The 19,591-nt window shown below is 62.3% G+C and overlaps 1 protein-coding gene across 1 annotated transcript; it reads left to right on the top strand.

The window, feature by feature from the left end:
• Positions 1 to 745: 745 nt before the first annotated feature.
• On the top strand, positions 746 to 12,649 carry ADAM8 (ADAM metallopeptidase domain 8). The gene is made up of 24 exons (XM_008590519.1): positions 746 to 791; positions 1,985 to 2,088; positions 3,306 to 3,382; positions 3,564 to 3,642; positions 3,724 to 3,800; positions 4,169 to 4,358; positions 4,626 to 4,688; positions 4,775 to 4,843; positions 5,136 to 5,305; positions 5,388 to 5,469; positions 5,626 to 5,774; positions 5,867 to 6,044; positions 6,179 to 6,268; positions 6,379 to 6,568; positions 6,654 to 6,735; positions 6,952 to 7,114; positions 7,424 to 7,501; positions 7,856 to 7,940; positions 8,611 to 8,725; positions 9,396 to 9,585; positions 9,697 to 9,762; positions 9,986 to 10,039; positions 11,939 to 12,016; positions 12,500 to 12,649. The coding sequence occupies exons 1-24, from the start codon at positions 746 to 748 to the stop codon at positions 12,548 to 12,550; spliced, it is 2,526 nt and encodes an 841-aa protein (XP_008588741.1). The 3' UTR covers positions 12,551 to 12,649.
• The last annotated feature ends 6,942 nt before the right edge of the window (positions 12,650 to 19,591 follow it).

Here is a 19,591-nt window from a genome sequence, read left to right as displayed (position 1 = left end):
CTGGAGAAGCCTAGAGCCAGGCCACAGGGATCGCTGCAGGCTCTGGTTTGGGGTGGCCCCAGCCTGCAGGGCACACGGGGAGATGTCGGCCGGCAGCTGCATCTAGCTGCTGCTTTGGTAGGATGACCCATCAGGACCCCCAAAGCAGGGCTGGGGATGGCCCAAAGGAGCAGCCCAGGCGGCCTCCACACCTGCCGTCACTGGGGCCGGGACCTCACCTGTCCAGCTCCCCCCTACTTGACCACCTGCTGGCCCAGGCCTCACCCTTCCGAAGGGAGGCCTCAAGAGCCTGGTGGAGCAGGGCACAGGGTTTGGGTGGAGTGTCCCTCCTACAGGACTGGGCCTGTGCCCACAAAGCCACTTCTTGTCCCTGCTTGGAGTTTTCTGCACCCCAGGAAGTCGGGGCCACCCCCTTCCCAAACCCACCAGACAAGCTTTTAAAGGCACACCCCTCCAAGACCCGCCTGGTTGTCACCTTCCGGGGGGACCTGCGCTCCTGAGGCTGTACCTCGGTTTCCTCTCCCGTACACGGGAGGATGCAGAGTGGCCAGGGTGGGCTGTTCCCGCTCCCCGCCGCCCCGCACGTCTCCCGTCACGTAAATTTTGTCCACATTTATGAAGGACCAGGAAGCGGGCTCAGGAATACGGAGGAAGCCCCGGGGGCGCAGGACGCAGGGACGCGGGGGCGGGGCGGGGCGCACCCATCCCCGCAGGTGCCCGAGCGGAGCCGTCCCCGGAGCGGACCATGCGCGGCCTCCAGCTCGGGGCGCTCGGCGCACTGTGGCTGCAGGGTGAGTCGGGAGCCTGGCCCGGGCCCGCCCGCCGCGTCTCCCTGGGGCTGTCGAGGACCGCTGGGCACTCCGACGGCCTGTGGGGCCACAGGGGCGTTGTCCATCCACTGGGGCCGTCCAGCCGGACAGGGCGGGGAGGCCGACAGGAGAGCTGAGGCAGGGGCAGCACAGGCGGTCTGGCCACATGGAGATTGTGTCCTGGCTGGGGGAGGGAAGGTGGGCTGCTGGCCCTGGCCCCACCCCAGCTCCTGGGAGCCTCCTGGCCCGGGCGGTGTGCTGTCCCCGTCCCCAGCTGGCGGCCAGTGGTTTTACTGCTGGAGGTTTCTGAGATGACGGTAAGGAGAACGGGTTCAATGGCCTTTCAAAAGAGGAAGGAGACCGTCATCTGGGTAGGTGGTCCTGAAACTCCGCGGGGCTTTGCGTCTGTTGTTGGCTACCAGGGATTTTCCAGTCCTCGGTGAACAGCCCGCAGAGGAGGCCTCTTTTGCTCCCCAGTTAGATGCAGCAGGGGCGGGGACAGCCAGCAGCCTGGTGGCCTCCTGGAAGGGCTGGAGCAGGGCAGGGTCTCTGGGGCCTGGCCCACCTGCTGCAGGGGTGAGATCTTCCAGTCGATGGTCCCTGAGGTATCCTGCGATTCACCTAGGGGAGGGGAGGCCAACGCAGGCCAGGAAACCTCCCAGGGCAGAGGGTCCCTGTGAGCCTGCTGTGACCCCTCTCTCCTGCCCTCCTGGCCTGGGCGGTGTGCTGTCCCCGTCCCCAGCTGGCGGCCAGTGGTTTTACTGCTGGAGGTTTCTGAGATGACGGTAAGGAGAACGGGTTCAATGGCCTTTCAAAAGAGGAAGGAGACCGTCATCTGGGTAGGTGGTCCTGAAACTCCGCGGGGCTTTGCGTCTGTTGTTGGCTACCAGGGATTTTCCAGTCCTCGGTGAACAGCCCGCAGAGGAGGCCTCTTTTGCTCCCCAGTTAGATGCAGCAGGGGCGGGGACAGCCAGCAGCCTGGTGGCCTCCTGGAAGGGCTGGAGCAGGGCAGGGTCTCTGGGGCCTGGCCCACCTGCTGCAGGGGTGAGATCTTCCAGTCGATGGTCCCTGAGGTATCCTGCGATTCACCTAGGGGAGGGGAGGCCAACGCAGGCCAGGAAACCTCCCAGGGCAGAGGGTCCCTGTGAGCCTGCTGTGACCCCTCTCTCCTGCAGTCATTACTCTGGGCCACCCCTTGCCACATGTGGAGCAATACGAGGTGGTGCGGCCCCAGCGCCTGCCCGAACCCCGTGCCCGCAGAACCCTGCTCTCCCGTGTGGTAAGTCTCTATTGTCCACTCACAAGCTGGCCTGGGGTCCCTTGGTGGCTCCCAGAGCCTCTTCTTGTGAAAGCGAACCCTGCTCCCAATGCCCCTCCCAGGAGGTTGTGAGGGGCCGGATGGGTGTCTTGGGGGCTCGCAGCCTGGCGTGGCCTGCGGGCACAGGTCCTATCCTGCGGTGCTTCACTGAATCTCCTTCCTCCTGCCTCACTCGTGGGCAGGGCCGTGCACTGTGCCTCCGGGTGGGCACCAGGGGCTCCCTGCTAGCCAGCCTGGAGGTGCCTCTGGGCTCAGGGAAGAGGGAGGGGAGTGGTACTGACCCCGGGCCACTCCCCAGTTTCACTTGGCAGGGCTGGTAACCACATTCCTCTTTTTCCTCTTTGCACAGCGGGGCTGGCTCACCACAGGGTGTTGACACACCTTCCTGAGGGCCCGGGGTTTCCCTGCGCTGGGAACTGACAGACCCCACCCCCACTCTCACGGCTGCCTGGGGCCTGGGTGTGCATGCATGTGCAGTGTGTGTGGCGTATGCATGGGATATGTGTGTGTGTATTTCCAGGGAGGATGGCAGCTGTGGCCCTGTCCTTACCTCAGTGGCAGGGCCACAGACCCACCAGCAGCCCTGGTTCTCACCCCACCCAGAGGGCACGGTGCACACTGTCTACAGGGGCCAACAAGCTTGAGCTCAAGCCTGAGTGTCGTGGGGGGTTGGAGGGGCCGGGGCAGCTCTGTGGGTACCACCAGGTCCCTGCTCTCCCTTGAGCCCTGCCCTGGTGATCGGTGACCTCCTTGAAGCCGCAGCCTCAGCAGATGGACGCATGTCCTTGAGGGGGATGGAGAACTGGCATACAGGGGCCTGTGTGCCCCCTCCCCAACTCCTTTGCTTCCCTGGCTCTAAGGCTGCCTGGCCGGTGCTATGTCCCTCCCCCTCACTTCTTTGGGGAAGGATCATCATCATCATTATCCTTTAGTGGGCAGATGGGGAAACTGAGACCTGGAGGACTGAGGAGCCCAGCGTCCTTCAGGCCTGCCCCAGGGCTGGGCTCCACCCATGTCCCCCAGTCCAGCCCAGCCTGAGCCACCTCTACTTGCCTGAGGAGCAGCCCCGCCTGTGGTTGGAGGCCGCACTCCCACACCCAGTTGAGCTCTTCTCCCCAGGTGTGAGGTGGGCATTCCCTGGGGCAGGCGCTCACCTGGACCCTCCCCTCTTCACTCAGGGGCTATACCCGGAGCGTGTGAGCTACGTCCTTGGAGCTGGAGGACACACCTTCACCCTGCACCTGCGGAAGAACAGGTGAGCGGGGCTGCTGTCCCTCTCAGGTTGGTTGTCCTGGCCGAGTCCGGCAGGCTTCAGCACACCCGTGTCCTGAGCATTGCATCCTGGCCCAGCCCCTCCACGCCGGCAGTGGCCATGCCCCAGGATGGGAGGGGGTGTGTGTGAGGGGGCCTTGGGTGCTACTGAGGTTCTCTTCCAGGGACCTGCTGGGCTTGGGCTATGTGGAGACCTACACAACCGCCAACGGCTCAGAGGTGACCGAGCAGCTGCATGGGCAGGTACGGGCCCCAGGGAGCCCTCCCAAGGCTGGTGGGCATCCTGGGGAGGGAGCTGTGGACCCTGACATGCTTCTCCTGCAGGACCACTGCTTCTATCAGGGCCACGTGGAGGGGCACCAGGGCTCTGCTGCCAGCCTCAGCACCTGCGCCGGCCTCAGGTGGGTGTGCAGACCTGCAGGACGTGGAGTGCCAGGGCTCCAGTGCACCCCCACTCTGCAGAAGAGCAAAGTGAGGTGGAGAAGGGCCGAGGCCGCACTTGGAGAAGGCCTCTCTCACTCTTGTGCATGGCATTTGCTCTTGCAGACAGGCATTTGCTCAGGGCTCTGTTACAAGCCGTGAGTCCTGACCAGCCCGCAGGCAGGGCCCCCCAGCGCTCGTCCGCACCCTCGGGCCTGGGTGTCACCTGCCTGAGGGCTGCTGGCCAACGGGTGGGAGCCTCTTCTTCAGGGCTTCTTCCCTCCCGGATGGGCAGGTGGGGGGATGGGCTAACCAGAAGCCACCACACACCCGGCTCCCCTCCCCTCAGAGGCTTCTTCCGGGTGGACTCGGCCATCCACCTGATCGAGCCCCTGGATGGGGGTGGCGAGGAGGGGCAGCATGCAGTGTACCAGGCCCAGCATCTGCGGCAGAAGCGGGTAACCTGCGGGGTCAGCAACACCAGCCTGGATCATGCCCTGGGGCCTCGGATCGCAGCGGCTTTCAGGCCTCAGCCCCGGGTGAGCAACTTCATCCCTGTGGCAGGCCGCTGCTGGCACTGTCCCCTCCCTGGGCCTGCATATCCCCCACACTCCCTCTGCACCTGTGTGCTGCCCGGGTGGGCCTGGGCATCCCCTGCTGTCCATATCCCCGGGTGGGCCTGGCCAAGCCTGGCAGCTTTGGGGATGGCGCCTCCCAGCGTTCGACAGAGGCTGGGCACAGGCCCCAGATCCCCAAGGGCTGGAGTGGCTGAGGAGGCTGACTGACTTCTAGTCTCTGTTCCCCAGAACCAGCCACTATCCCGAGACACCCGCTACGTGGAGCTGTACGTGGTCACAGACAGTGCAGAGGTGCGACAAGCACAGGGGTGGGGCGGGGCAGAGCAGGGCGGGGCAGGGGTTTGTGGGGATCCAGCCTGAGGGTCTCGCATCCCCAGTTCCAGATGCTGGGGAGCAGAGCGGCCGTGCGCAGTCGGGTGTTGGAGGTGGTGAACCACGTGGACAAGGTATGGGCACGTTTTACCTCTGGGGGTCCCTCTTGGGGCTGCCAGCTTCCTCCCTGCGGGGGCTTCCAGGACCTCACAGCAGCCCCCTGCCCATTAAGGGCCCTGGCTGTAGAAGTGGGGGGCGCCTGGAGGGGTGTGGCTGGGGTGGGTGGGAGGCCAGCTCAGGGCTCTGTGCTCTGAGCTTGTGACTCTGCCCAGCACCTGTCCCTGGGCCCCACCTTGCAGAGGAACAGGAGGGGGCCTTTGCTACCCACTGTACCCTGCCCAACCCCCGACTTCCCGCTCTCTCTAGCTTTATCAGGAACTCAACTTCCGCGTGGTCCTGGTGGGCCTGGAGATCTGGAACAACTGGGACAAGTTCCAGGTCAGCCCGCAGGCTGATGTCACGCTGGACAATTTCCTTGCCTGGAGGGCACAGGCTCTGACGGGGCAGCCCCGGCATGACAATGTGCAGCTCATCACGTGAGTGGCGGCAGAGCCCTGCAGGGGCTCAGAGGGGTGTGTGGGACCACATGCAGGGTGTGCATGGTGCTCTTGTCTCCAGGGGGGTCGACTTCACTGGGACCACCGTGGGCCTGGCGAAAGTGTCCAGCATGTGCTCCAGCAGCTCCGGGGCTGTGAACCAGGTGAGTGGCGCCCCCTGTGGGGGACAGATTTGAGGCTTGTTTCTGTGAGTGCTGTCGGCAAGAAGCAGCACCAAGTGTGCTGGCTTTGTGGGGGGAGAGGGTGGCGGGTGGGCGGACAGGTGTGCAGGGCCCAGGTGAGCACAGCCTTCTCCGCAGGACCACAGCCAGAACCCTGTGGGTGTGGCATCCACCTTGGCCCACGAGATGGGCCACAACCTGGGCATGGACCACGATGAGAACATCCAGGGCTGCTACTGCCCCGTGCCACGTGAGGGCGGTGGCTGCATAATGGCCACCAGCATCGGGTGAGGCGCCGGCTCTGCACAGCCAGGCCTTGGGGCTGTGGGGAGGAAGGGGCAGTGCTGGCACGCAGCCCTGATGGGACCCCTCCCTTCAGCTCCAGGTTCCCCCGGATGTTCAGCCAGTGTAGCCAGACTGACCTGGAGACGTTCCTGGAGAAGCCACAGACGGGCTGCCTGGCCAACGCCCCGGACCCCGACCAGCTGGTGGGCGGCCCCGTGTGTGGGAACCACTTCGTGGAGCGTGGGGAGCAGTGCGACTGTGGCCCCCCCCAGGTGTGTGTTCCCTTAAGGAAGTTGGGAGAACGGGTGGCCATGCAGCCCCCCTCCCCCACTTCCACCCGCGTGGTGTGGGAGGCCAGCCCGCCCAGGAGCCCATGTGCAGCCTGCTCAGTAGCCATCACTCCCAGGACTGTCACAACCGCTGCTGCAACGCCACCACCTGCCAGCTGGCCATGGGGGCCGAGTGTGCCCATGGCGACTGCTGCCACGAGTGCAGGGTGAGCAGGCACCGCCCCCGGGGACCCCAGCCCAGCTGGGATGTAGCTACACATCAGCTCCCGGGCCTGTTTTGGGCTACGTTCCAGGCCAACCTCTCTCTGCTGGGCAGGTGAAGCCAGCTGGCAAGCTGTGCCGTGCCCGGAAGGACTCCTGTGACCTGGAGGAGTTCTGCGATGGCCAGCAGCCTGCATGCCCGGAAGACGCCTTTCAGGAGAACGGCATGCCCTGCCCCGGGGGCTATTGCTTCAATGGGGGCTGCCCCACGCTGGCCCAGCGGTGCCAGGAGCTGTGGGGACCAGGTGAGGCGGGTGTGACTTTTTGGGGTGCGCCCCATGGTCGGGTGCTGCGGGTGCACCATGGGCTGATCTGCTCTTGGCTCCATAGGTGCCCGGCCTGCCGCAGAGACCTGCTTCTCATACAACATGTTGCCAGGCTGCAGGGGCCAGAGTTCTCTTGGCACAGGCAGGTGAGTGACTGAGACAAGACTCCCTGGGCCCAGGAAGTGATGGTTCCAACAAAGGAGTCAGGAGGCTCCAGGGGTCCTCCCTGCCTTCCAGGGCCCCCAAGCTCGAGCTGTCTTCATGTTAGGAGGGTTGGACACCATGCCTCTCACCTCCTGCAGTGCCAGGCTCCCCTAAGCACTTCCCACTGGAGCTGGCCCACAAGTGCCCTCTGTCCGCAGGGTCAACAGATGTGGCGTCCTGTACTGTGAGGGGGGGCAGAAGCCCCCGGAGCGCAGCTCCTGCATCCTCACCTCCCACTCAGCTGTGTGCCAGGCTCTCGGCATGGGCGCTGACGCCACCTACGAGCTGGTGCCCGAAGGCACCAAGTGCGGCAAGGAAAAGGTAAGGGACACCAGCTGGGCACACGTGGCCTCCAGACGCGTTTCCACCCTCGGTGGCAGCCGGAGTGGGCTGTGTGGACAGAGCCTGTTCATGTTCTTAGTAGAAAGCGAGGAGGGCGATGGGAGGTGCAGACCCCCAGAGGGGCTGGTCCTCCAGGGGCCTCCAGGGTGAGTCGGCCAGCCCAGCACCAGGCCGCATGGCCGAGGCTGGCAGATGGCTGCCCCCTCAAGCTTACCCCATGGGTTTCAGGGGAGAGTGGGGGGGGGTGTTCAGACCAACTGCCTAAGAGACCACCCACCCCAACCACAGGTCTGCTGGGAAGGACGCTGCCAGGACTTCCAAGTGTACAGGTCCAGAAACTGCTCTGCCAAGTGCCACAGCCACGGGGTACGTTTGGCCTTGTGGGACAGTCCCCCCCGTCGCCCCTGAGTCAAGGCTGCCGCCCACTCCTCTGATAGAGCCCTTGGCAATGACAGCTCTGGACATAGGAGCTGGAGGCTTGGATGAGCCCAGCATGTTGTGCCAGTGGGGGTCTTGGCAGAGCCCATCCCGGGGCTGAAGCCGGGCCCAGGTGACCTCAGCAAATGGTGCCTGTGCAGCTGCGGCGCACAGTGTGATCCCTGGGACAAGGTTTCCTGACCACACCTTGTGGTCAGCATGTGTGGGTGGGAGCAGCCCAGGGCCCCTCATGCTGCAGGCATGGTTCCCATAGCCTGTCCCTGAGGCCTGGCCATCCCCCAGGTGTGCAACCACAAGAGGGAGTGTCACTGCCAGGCTGGCTGGGCCCCGCCCGACTGTGCAGAGCTGCTGGACAATGTGTGCGCAGGTAGGCCCCGACTATCCCCAGGACCCACAGCCTTCATGGCCTGGGCACGCAGGGGCCCCTGTGACAGGGCTGGGGTCCAAGTTCAGATGGTGCTCAAGGAACAGGTTTGTATCCCTCACGGGTCTGGCCCACAGGTCTAGGGTAGGGCCCACGTCCCCACCTCTGGACAGCACAAGAAGGGAAGCCCCGTCCTAGAAGGAGGAGATGTGAGAGTGGTGACCGTGCGCTGTGCCCAGCTCTGAGGCTCTGGGCATCCTCAGCCCAAAGTCCTCCAGCCGTTCCTCTCCCGGGAGTTCAGGGCAACCCACCCCTCAGCATCTTCCTCCCCTGTGACCACTGAGCGGATGTGCGTCCACAGCACCTCAAGGGCCTGGCCTGGCCGTTCCTGTGGCACTGTGGACCTGGGGCCCCACACTGCCAAGCCCTCCAGTCTGTCACCAGAGAGCTGGGAGCACTGGTGTAATGTACTGAGTCCTCTGCTAAGGGTTCCACTGGCCCTTGGCCGTGTGTGGGTCATGGGGCCAGTGCAGCTACAGGAGCCCCCAGGGGCCCAGGGCTTGACCGAGGGGGGGCTGAGAAAGGCTGTCTCCCATGGACCCCCCGACCCCCCTGTCCCCCTGCCGTGGATTGGTGTGCACCCCTGGCTGACTGTAGCCATGTGTCTCTACAGCGTCTGGGAGCTTCCCGGTCGGCGTGCTGGTGGCTGTGCTGTTCCTGGTGGCCGTGTTGGTCATCGTGGTAGCCTTCATCATCTACCGCAAGGTCCGGAGCCACGGCCAGAAGCGGTGAGGACACATGGGTTTCGACACCCCAGTGTGTGACGAGCGCTTTCCGTGCTGGGTGTTGCTGGGAAACCACCTCTGCTGCTGTTTGAGAAGCACCCAGAACCTCACACCAGAGGCCCTGTGGGGGACTTGGGGTGCCCCAGGCAAGCACTGCTCCTGCTAGATGTCCCCCTAGACCACCCACACTAGGCAGGCCTGGGCCAGAAGTCCAGGAGATTTTGGGGAACTTGCCCAGCCGGGTCTAGTGTCTGGGCCTGCTGCCTCTGGTTGAGGCTGTAACAGATTTTGGCAACAGGATTTGGTGACAGGTTTGGGGTGTGGTGAACCCAGAGAGGTGAGATTGAGTCCCCCACACCCCGAGCCCGGGAGTGCCCCACAAGTTCACGCTGTGCCCCAGGTGGGCAGCTCCACTCGTCCCACCCTGTGGGGACCTCCACCCCCCATGCTGGCTGCGGCAGGACAGACTTGCCCAGCAGCCTCCACACGCCTCCTGCTAGCCTGATGTGCCCTGAGACATGTGGGTGGCCACTGTGACCTGCACACCCTGAACCTGCCAAGGGGTCCGTGGGGCTGAGAGGGATCTTGGCCAGATGGGGGGTGGTGCTGGGGACCCCTTCCCGGGAGCCAGGACACACTGGCTACCCTGACCAGGCCTGTGCCACCTCCCCAGGAATGCAGCGCCCAAGACCACTGTGGGGCTCTCCAACCCCCTGTTCCGTGGCGGGGGCAGCCCTGCACCAGCCAAGGCCAGGGCTATGGCCCCCACACAAGGATCCCCCGAGCTGGTCTCTGCCAACAGCCCCAGCCAGCCTCCCAGACCCACAGCTTCCTCTATGACTCCGAAGAGGCTACCTCCTGCTGTAAGCTCCTTCCCCTGATGGGTTCACGAGGCTGAATGGGGCTGGTGGGGGAGGAGTACCCCATCCTTCCATCCCAGGGTAAGACCTGGGCTCACAGCCCTTCCTCTGCAGCCTTCAGCTGCCACGTCCAGCCCAGCCTTCCCAGTTCCTGTCTACACCCAGCAGGCACCAGGACAGGTGAGCAGCGGCAGCCAGACCTTCTGGAGGGCATTTAAGCCATCCTGGGAGGTGGAGTGTCTGGCGGCTGGATTCGATGGGGACGTCTGCAGAGGGCTGTGCACTGTGGGCCAGGGATCCCAGGGTAGTGGCCGCTGCACAGATTCAGTGAGGTCGGGGAGGAACAGGCACCGAGACAGGGACAGGGCTGGTTTATGGGGTCCTGACTCTTCCTCATCCCCAGCAGCTCAGACCTGCTCCTCCCACCAAGCCTCTGCCAGAGCTGAAGCCCAAGCAGGTGAGAGGATGTGGCCATGCATGAGGGCCCTGGCGGGACAGGGGCAGGCGGGGCTTGTCCACTTGCTACAGGGACAGCCTATCCTATCACTTCCCTTGGGTGTGGGGCTTTGGTGGTTTTGAAAAGATCTTTGAGAATATGAATTGTTGGAGCCTTGGCACATGGAGGCTTCCATCCCAGGTCTCCAATCCTCTGGTTCCCAGCATAGGCTCCACATCCCCCAGGTGATCGCCAGAGTCCCTTCCTGGCAGATCCTGAGAGTCTGACTCCGGGGGCCTCTCCCACTCCTGGGAGCTGTGTGGGAAAGGTTGGGGCCTGGGGCACCAACTCGGGCACAGCCCTGTGGTCACTCTGGGGCCTGCGTGCCCCCTTCCCAAGGATCTGCTGGCTCACCCGCTTGCCCGCTGTTGCTGGGTGTCCTCTCGGGCAGGCCTCTTGCACCTCGCTGGGCTTCTGGAGGGCAAGGTGGGGGCTGGGAAGGCGCACAAAGAGCTGGGGCCCTCCAGGAGACTTCCCCGAAGTGCGGCTGCAAGCGGCCCCCGAAGGACGAGTCCCACTCTCTCCACAGAGGTCCGAGGGGTTTGTTCCCAGGGCTGGCCAAGGAGGCAGCAGGATGAGGCAGCCCCTGCCCTCAGGCATAGAGGGGCTTGTGTGTGTGTGTTTTCATTTTAATTTCAAGCAGATTTGACTTAGGGAGAAGTTGCAAAAGTAGCACAGAGTCTCCACATACCCCTCACTCAGCCTCCTCTGGGACAGCACGCATGTCCTCACGCCACACAGTGAGATGGCAGCCACGCCGGGTCACGCCTGCTGCTCCTGGCTTCCCTTTCTGGTCCGGGGTCCCTCTCCCATCTTGCGCGTTGGGGGTCGGGAGCCTGCCCCTCAGTGCCATCTGCTGCTCTCCGCGCAAGGGCGGGGGAGCTGCGCTGTGCGTTTGGTGGGAACGGCACGTGGTGTCCTCCCCGAGCTGGCGTGGGGGCTCGGGTGCCACGTGTCATGTTGTGGTGACACCACATGCCACCTGGCTTCTCCTCTGTGAAGTTGCTGTCCTCCCTCTGCGGTTAGTAGACATTGTGGGGGAGGCACTGAAACTGAATCTCGTTTCTGCACAAACTTGGACAGGCCAGTGTTAGCATCCATCGTGAATTCTGGCACAGCCGTCACTGCCGCGGTGTTTGCTTGGTTGTGGTCCTCCGTTTCTCTTTCCCTTTTAACTTCTTCTTTTAAGCTAACTTTAGAGTTGCAGTAAGGATGGTTGCAGGCAGAAGAAATAGTCCTGGGGGGTCTTGACTGTCGACGTGGGGGTGAGGGTGGGCATAGAGGTTTCTGGTCATGGAAGTGGTGATAGCCAGGCAGGAGGAGGCAGGGCAAAGGCTACAGGGAGGAGTCCACCCAGTGGGCCTCCCCCACTGCTCAGGAGGACCCTTGGGGAGTTGCTGAAAAATTAGATGCTCCGCCCACCCAGGCTTCCGGCCAGAGCCACCTGCCATCGGGTGGGTTACCTTCTGCCTCAGCCCCAGAGCCCAGCATCCCCTCCCGCCCGGGAAAAGCTGAACTGCAAAGGAATGTATGTTTTAGTAGCTATTCTTGGTTTTGAGCTTCCAAAGACCCACATTCTGGCAATTTCGGTGGTTTTTGAGGGTAATATGGACGGTGGGATGGGGGCAGATGGGCCGGAAATGGGGGCCCCGCGATGTTTGGGCTTTCTTCTGTGGGCGGTGGCAGCTGCAGAGGGTCTTCCTATAGAACAGCCCAGTGAGGCAGGAGCCTGCAGGTAGGTCTGGAGCAGAGCAGAGGCCTTGGGGAGATTTGCTGACGGGTACAGAGAAGGACGGTGCTGGGACGTAGACCTGCATGAAGTCATTGGCATCCAACCGTAGCTGTCTGCTTCCCTCCCAGGTTGTCAAGCCGACCTGTGCGCCCCCAATGCCTCCGGTCAAGCCTGCGGTTGGCAAGGCCCAGCCAGGCCTGGCTCAGGTGAGTTCCCCACACACAGGGCGGTGTCCACTTGTGTGGGGGCAGCAGAGACCCGCCTTCCCCATTGGGCTGATTATGGCACTGTCCTGGAGGGTGGAGAGGTACCTTTAAATTCTGGGCTGATTAACTTTGATGATTAGTTGAAAACAATGAAAAAACTCACCAGCTGTCGACTTATTTTAGTGCTTGTTTTATAACCCCTCTGCTTTATAATCCGTCAGAGGACTTTTTAGTGAATGTGGCTTCTACTGGCTGTCAGTTTTTCCTTTTCCCCCACACTATTGTAAGTAAGAAGCTCCATCTTTTATATAAAGTTTTAATTATTAGTGTTGCGGCTGTCACAGTTATCATTGTGTGGACAGGGCCATCATATTGTTGGATGAACTAAGAATCTAAATTTTAAGAAATGTAAAGGGAAATAAGATTCAATTGTACCCTGTGTAGCAAGTGGTTTTAATATCAATTCTCTTTTTCTCTTCCAAGGGAGTTGTTGGCCCAAAGGTTGCTCTCAAGCCCCCTATCCAGAGGAGGTGACAGGCTTGAGCTCCCAAAACACCACAGGGGTGGGGGGAACATCGTGCACCTGTCTGGAAGTTTGGAGAAATCACAACAGAAGAGCCACGTGCTTCAGCATCCCAGGGTCACAGCCAGAGAGCCCCTCAGCACAGTACTCTGGGCTGGACCCTCAGCCCCTGTTCTGACCTCAGGAATGTATCTGCCTGAGAGGCTCTTGCTGTCTGGCTGGGGCCAGTCGAGTCCCTACTCACCCACATTGACCACGCTTAGCCCACTTGCAGTCACAAGGCTGGGGTGAGCTGCCGGCTGCTGTGTGTGTGTGTGCGTGTGCAAGGAACACAGTCCCTCCAGGCCGTCCCTGCACCTGCCCTCAGGCCTCTGAGCTCCAGCTGTGCTCGGTGTTGTCCAGTCCTCGGCACGTGCTTATGTGCTACCTTACCAGAAAGACGCCCACTGGTGGGTGGCCCCCTCCCAAGATCAGGTCAGCTCTGGGCGTTTTCCCTTTAGAGTTGTCAGTGAGTGGATCATATCTCCATCCAATTCCAAGTCCCTCCGTTTTTGGAGGCTGTTTTCCATGAGATTTAAGAAGGAAAAGCCCCGTGTGTGCGCGCACGCGCGCGCGTGTGTGTGTGTGTGTGTGTGTGTGTGTGTGTGTGTGGTCTGACTTGTGTCATTCTCTTGAAACCACAGGTGCACCTTCAGCAGGGCTGAAAACTTTTATTCCTTAATAATGAAAAATTTGTATTTTACCAATAAACCGTGGTCGAAGTTCTGAGTGATGGGAGATTTTTATTAGATCAGCGGGGAGAGGTGCATGTGGGATTCAGTTTACAAAGTTTAAGGGTCCGGTGCTTGTTGAAATAAAATGTACGCTGTAAATAAGTCAAACCATTTTTACCTTCCTTTCTCCCTGGAAGTTAATAGTAAACCTTAATCAAGTAATCCCAGTCCACTGACGGGAGGAGCGCTAGCCAGAGCCGGAGCCGGCTCCAAGGCTACATTGTAGCCATTGCCCTTGGAAAGCCCGCGCCCCGCCCCTTCCGGCCCGTCTCACAGCAACGGCCCCCTACCAGTCCGCGTCCCGCCCCTTCCGGCCCGTCTCCCGGCAACGGACCCACGCGCGGCCGCCGTGCCGGGCGCCGCCGCGCTACGCGGTCCACTCCAGGCTGCGCGGGCTCCCGCCTGGCCCGCGACTTCAGCGACGGCGGCGAGGGCGTCTGTGACTCCTGCGAATGAGGTGGCCGGTGGTGACAGTCCTGGCCCTGTGGCCGCAGCTCCGAGGGGTCACCCCCACTTCCTTTGCAGGAAAGTGTCTCACAAGCTGCGCTTCTGTGTTTCGGAGACGGACATCCACAGGGTGGTGACCAAGGCACCCGGGGCCCTCGAGCGCAGCCTGTGTGCCCTGCGGGACAGGACGGAGGGTGGCGCCGTCCACGCAGACCGGCCCGGCACAGCCGTTTGTGTCACTGCATTCGGTACAGCCCGCGAGCCTCCAGCGTCTGTTCTCGTGGACCCATTTAACTTGTGAGAGAGAAAACCTAGAGGTGAAGGGTGACGAAGCCCCTGCTGCCCACAGCCCTGTGTCCCCTCCGCAGCCGATCCACACGTGACCGTGGTCTGCGGCTGTGCCACTGGCCAGGCCTCCCCGGCCCTCAAGCTCCTTCCCAGCCTGACCTGTCCGCCTCGGGACAGTGAAGACACTTTTCATAACTGCTCCTTCTGAGGCTGCGACCCCACCAGCAGCCACCTGGCTCGGCCCTTGCCCCTCGCCCAGTCTGCCCAGACCACCCCCCAAGAATCTGAGATTGGGAACCGCAGCAGGCACGTTGGCCTTGAGGACAGGGTGTCCCTCTTCTTTGGCCTCATCTCACTTTACAACCTCTCAAATCTGCAGGATCCAGGACTGTCCAGTGTTGACGCTGTCAGACCTTGTGCAGGGCTCACCACTTGCACACACGCAGGAGGATCTGGAGCCCTGAGATGGGCCGGCTTGGCCTGTCAGAGCCCCGCTGAGCTCCTGTGAGGGTGTCACCACAGAGATGGGTGCCCATGAGCTCTCCCAGAGGGGGCAGGTGTGCTCAGGTGTACAGGGGACCCAGTGGGCCTAGCCAGCCCGGGAGGGCAGCGTCTTGCTCTGCATACCCCGCAGATGGGCCCGGGCCCATCACACATGGATGTCAGCCCCTGAGTGGGGGCCCCCACCTACAGGCCACGCAGGGTGGCCAGTGTTGGAGTGACACATCTCCAAGTGGGGAAGCCGTTCAGAGGCCCCCAGAGCTGCAGCGAGGATACCTTACATTAGGCTGAGACCTGGCCCCTGCCCTGTGCCATCTGTGTCCACCCAGCCCCAATGAGCTGAGCCTCTCAGTCCACCCATGTGTGTTGGTGCCAGGTGGGCTCCTCTCTGATGTGCAGGCCCTGAGCTGATGACACCCATTTGTCACGCAGGCTTGCCGAGTCCTCCAGCTCCCTTTGGCATGAAGACCCTTCAGCATCAGAGGGCTGCAGAGAAGACGGGCCCCTGTGCTTGCTGCGGGTGGGCCTCTGTCCCTCAGATCCTCTGCCTGTCCCACCCCTCCCCCATCTCTCCTCTTCTCTGCTCTCCCCCCCACGCCCATGCTTGGTACTGGGTGTGGGTCGGGGTGGGTGTGAGCCGTGCTGAATGGAAGTCAGGACCAAGGGCCTGTCGGAAATTGTGATGACATCGCAGTTCCTGAGTAGGTACCCAAATCTTGATGAGCTGTTTTCTTGAGAAATCAGGAAAGTGACCTCATCCTGTGGCTTTGAATTTGCCGAGTGACAGCAGAGAGGGCGCGAGCAGCACTGAAGCTGCCGTCTCTGTGAGGCCCTCGTGGCCCTGCTCCCACGCCCCGGCTCTGGTCTGTGCACTGACAAGGTGGACCACAGCCGTTTCATTTATGGAACCCAGAGGGCAGGTCAGCTCAGCCTGCTGCTTTGGGGTGACGCAGCGAGGCGCGCACCACAGCATCACACAGGCACCCTGGGGGAGTTGCGGGGACCTCCTGGCAGGCAGCAGCCGGGTGTGGGGTCACACTGCTGTGTGAGTCTCAGGCCCCATCTCACCTGGTCTGCTGAAGGATGACTCCTGCCTTGCCACCTCGAGCCGTGTCCTTGCGTGTGTGGCTGTTACTTGGTGGAGTTCACCTTGGAAGCACGGTGTTTGGGGCAGACTTTGCTTTTCCAAACCCAGCTATTTCCACTTTTCTCACTTGTTGGATCGTGGCTGGGCCTGTGCATCCAGTAAGGGAAGGTCTGGGGCATGGTCATCCCTGTCTGAGGCATGGAGGGCCCTCCTGTGGCCATCTGCTGTGCCCAGGCTCAGGGCAGGACAGCCAGGGGAGGCCGTGGGGTCTCAGGCAGCTCCTCCTGCCCCTTTCTTCTAGATGAAGAGTTTTCTTATGTCACTAACTTTTAGAAGCAAACACTGAGCAGACTGTCCAACTGCAGTGCATTCAGATAACCGTTAATTCAGCAAATGTGCTCTGAGTACCTGTCAGGTACCAGGCGCTGGGCTCAGCCATCAAGGGGCAGCCCCTGGTCTGACCCCGTCCCAGCCCTTCCAGCTGGCTGCAGAGGCCAGGAGGCTCTGGGAGGCCTGCAGTGAGCAGGAGGGAGGGAGAAAAAACCCAGCCCCTCCCATGGCCTGCCTGCCCCCGTCCTGTCCCCCCAGGTCCTTGGGCTCATTTCTGACAGGATCTTTCCCATGGGGCCCAGTGTCATTCTCTCTCCCCAGTGTTCCCACAAGAGGGCCTCTGATCTGAGCCCTGGCCATGTGGCCTTGCAGTGGGGCTGGCTGGATGCTCATCCTTGGATCCCAGAATTGCCATGCAGCCTGGCTCTGGCACGGGCATGGGCCTTCCTCGGATGTACCAGATGCTCCTCCTCATCTGTGTGTGTTTGAAGGTTTTGCAGATGGAGGTGGTGAGTCTGGAGTGCCTGGCAAAGCTAAAGGAGCAGCGGACCAGAGCACTGATGAGCTGCAGGAGGACCTGCCCCCCGAGTCAGCCAGACCCTGGCCCCCCACAGGCCGGGGATCCTCTGGGATGCATCCACGCACTGCCCAGTGGCTCAAAGCAGAGACTCGATGGAGTGTCACTCGAGTGCCATGCTGTTAGACACGGATTTGGCACAAAGATTTGGGTCTGGTTCTCCCAAGCCCTGAAGTATCTTATCATGTTTGTGGACACAGATGTCCCTGTGTTTGCGTTCTCATAGTGGCTGGGGGCCGTGGGCTGCCAGCATTGTGTACAGGCATGTGGCCTCGTAGGCCTGCTCCAGAATGACACAGCCACGTGAGTTCTGTGGAAGTTCTGGACAAGCTCGTTGGGATCGTGATGTCCGCCTGGGCCCCGACCATTTCTCTACTGAAGGGAGAACGTGAACACCCAGAAGAGGCCCCCAGGAAAGCATGCCCCCTCCGCCTGCTGGAAGCAGGTTGTGGGCGCATCCTCCTGTGGGCTGGCTACCCCACATCCCTCTGGGGGTTCCAGTGGTGTGGCGGGGGGGTTGCTACCTTCTCACCTCAGGGATGGGCCCGACTGGGTTCAGGAGAGGCCCCTGCCCTGTGATGGTGAGGTCAGGTTGCCCCAGGCCCTGAGGTTGGCTGGGGGGACCAGGGCGGGGGCTGCGCCTATGGGCTTCTGTGTCCTGGCGCCTGGTCGCCTGCCTCCAGAAGGACAGACCTGGGCCCCCACCACGTGGCCACATGCCCACCCTCCCTCCCTCCCTCCCAAGGGCCTGGCCCCCTGCAGGGTCTCCGGAAGTTTTGTCAAAGCCGCAGCCTCGGTCGGGGTTGAGTTTTGGAGTTGCCTGCGGAGACTCGGGCAGCTGGGCAGCCGCTTCCTCCGTGACTCAGAGGCGAGTCCTGCAGCCCCTGCCCCACACCCCTAGCCCACAGCACAGGCCGGGGATGCCAGCAACAGGCACAACTCTGCCCTGAGTCACTCTGTGACTCATCAGTCAAGAAGCGGCTTCCTGGGGACTGGCTTCATGAGCTTTGGTCACCCAGCCAGGCAGCCTGTTCCTTGGAGCCCTTGTCCAGAAGCTGGAGCGACCGGGGGCTGCGTTTTCAGTACCTTCCAGGTGGCCCCCAGTCAAGGTGGGCCAGGGAGGGAGCCAGCCCCCAACCGAGGTGGGTATGGGGTGGGAGGGCATCCTTAGCAGGGACCAGGACCGCCAACAATGCCAGGCAACCTCTAGCAAGCGGCACCCGCTGGTTCCTGGTGTTGGGAGCTGGGAAGTGTTTTCCTGAACCACTGCAGCGACCCCCGCGGAGACGGGTGCTCCCACAGCAGCTGCCCTGCAGCTGGGGTTGGGGGAGGCAGGAAATAGCTGGGGGAGGGCCTGGCCAAGAAGCCTGAGTCAGCACAGGCCCAGGCGACTTCAGACCGACTGGGCCCCTTCCCTGTCTCCTCCCTGCCCTTCAGCGACAGTGCAGGGTCACTGCTCTGCTCCAGGTGCCCCAGTCATGTCTGCCCCACACGCATGCACCTACGCACGTGTGTGTATCACATGTACAAGCACGATGCAGGCACGTGAGGGCGGATGGTTCCTGAGAAGCAGGAGAGGGACTGCCAGGGGTGGCACTGAGCTGGGATGGAGCAGAGACCACTGTGTGCCCGGGTGTGTGCATGTGACACTGCATGCGTGCTGCACTTTGTGCCTGCATGTGGTGCTGTGTGACACTGTGATGCCATGTGCGACACAGTGCATGTGTTTGCATGTGTGGGCACCCATGTGTGTTGGCTGGTGGAGGTGGCCACAGTGGTGGCCTCAGGTGGGCCAAGTGCTGGAGGAGGAGCTGGGGGTGCCCTGAGCCGCTCCTTCCTGTGGCACTGGCCAGCTGCGCCCCAGGGCTGGGCCTGCGCAGGGGCTGAGCTTGGGGTGCAGACAACAACGTGGCTTGGGAAATAGAAACAATGCTGCTCTGGGGACCTGCTCCCTGCAGGAGAAGACACCAGCCAAGGACAAGTGGGAGCCAAACAGTCTGTATCAGGTTCCATCGTGGGTGCCTGAGGCCACACCTCTCGCCCACCCAAGGACAGGCCCTGGAGGCCTCGGCTAGTCCTGGCCTGAGCCCCTCTCCCAGAGCCACGTGAGGCCTGAAGAGGGAGCACGGAGCAGCCCGACAAGTGGGGCTGGCACTTGGGGTGGCTGCAGGGCCAGTGGAGCCGGAGGGACGCCCACCCTGACAGTGACAGGGGAGGAGCCGCCTGCGTGGGAAGGCCCTCCCTGTGCAGTGTGTGTCGTGTCGGCTGAGACTGCGACCCCCGGGGGCTCCCTCGGCTTGGCTCCAGTGCCCCCTGCCCGTGACATCCCCTGACTTCTCGGAGCCAGCGTCCTGTGTCCTCAGGAGAGGCGGCACCCGGCTCTCTCCCCGCAGGGTCCCGCCCCGTGGCTCCCGCCGCCCGGTGGTTGGAAGCACGAGGAGCAGGAGGGAGCAGGCGGTGGCTCCTGCAGGGCCCGGCAGGTCGGAGGCCTGAGGGCACAAGGGTTGTGACAAAGCTCAGTTTAATGTCACTCAAAGCTGTCGCTCGAGCTGCCGGTACAACAGGAAACTAGCAGAGCAGATATGGCGACTGAGTGGATTAGAACTGAGGCCTCGGAGCAGTGAGCGGGAGGGCACCTGAGCGTGTGCCCGGTGCACCTGCCGTGGTGCCCACGCGCAGGGCACGGGGAGGGGAGCGGCTTCTCCCGGCTCAGGCCCCACGGTGGGGCGCCCCGAGGCGCGGCGGCTGCACAGGAGACCAGCATGTCAGCAGTGAGTGCCTTTGGGTGGCCGAGCTGTGGTTTCTTCTCTGTATGGTTCACATTCTCCAAATAACAATGAAAAAATGAAAACAATAGTTGTTTAGAGCGTCCCTGAGGCGCAGAGAGCCTGCTGTCGCTTTTCCTGTGTATTTTTGAAATCTGTTTTCGGCTGGATTGACTCCTGTCACGAACTCTGAAAAGGACACATGAAAAAGAAAGAGAGAAAGATAAAACCCCCTCAAAGAGCCCTTGATGTGGCCGAGAGCTGTGGACCGATGGCCTGCCAGC

The sequence above is a fragment of the Galeopterus variegatus genome, unplaced genomic scaffold (genome assembly GCF_000696425.1).
Source record: "Galeopterus variegatus unplaced genomic scaffold, G_variegatus-3.0.2 Scaffold6178, whole genome shotgun sequence".
In the NCBI taxonomy this organism is placed as follows: domain Eukaryota; kingdom Metazoa; phylum Chordata; class Mammalia; order Dermoptera; family Cynocephalidae; genus Galeopterus; species Galeopterus variegatus.
This window is presented reverse-complemented; position numbering and strand designations above follow the sequence as displayed.

Coding starts and splice junctions, on each gene's coding strand:
- ADAM8 (XM_008590519.1), top strand. CDS start 746: ATGCGCGGCCTCCAGCTCGGGGCGCTCGGCGCACTGTGGCTGCAGG. Junction 3,643..3,723: donor CCGAGCAGCTGCATGGGCAG/GTACGGGCCCCA, acceptor CTTCTCCTGCAG/GACCACTGCTTCTATCAGGG. Junction 5,775..5,866: donor ATAATGGCCACCAGCATCGG/GTGAGGCGCCGG, acceptor CCCTCCCTTCAG/CTCCAGGTTCCCCCGGATGT.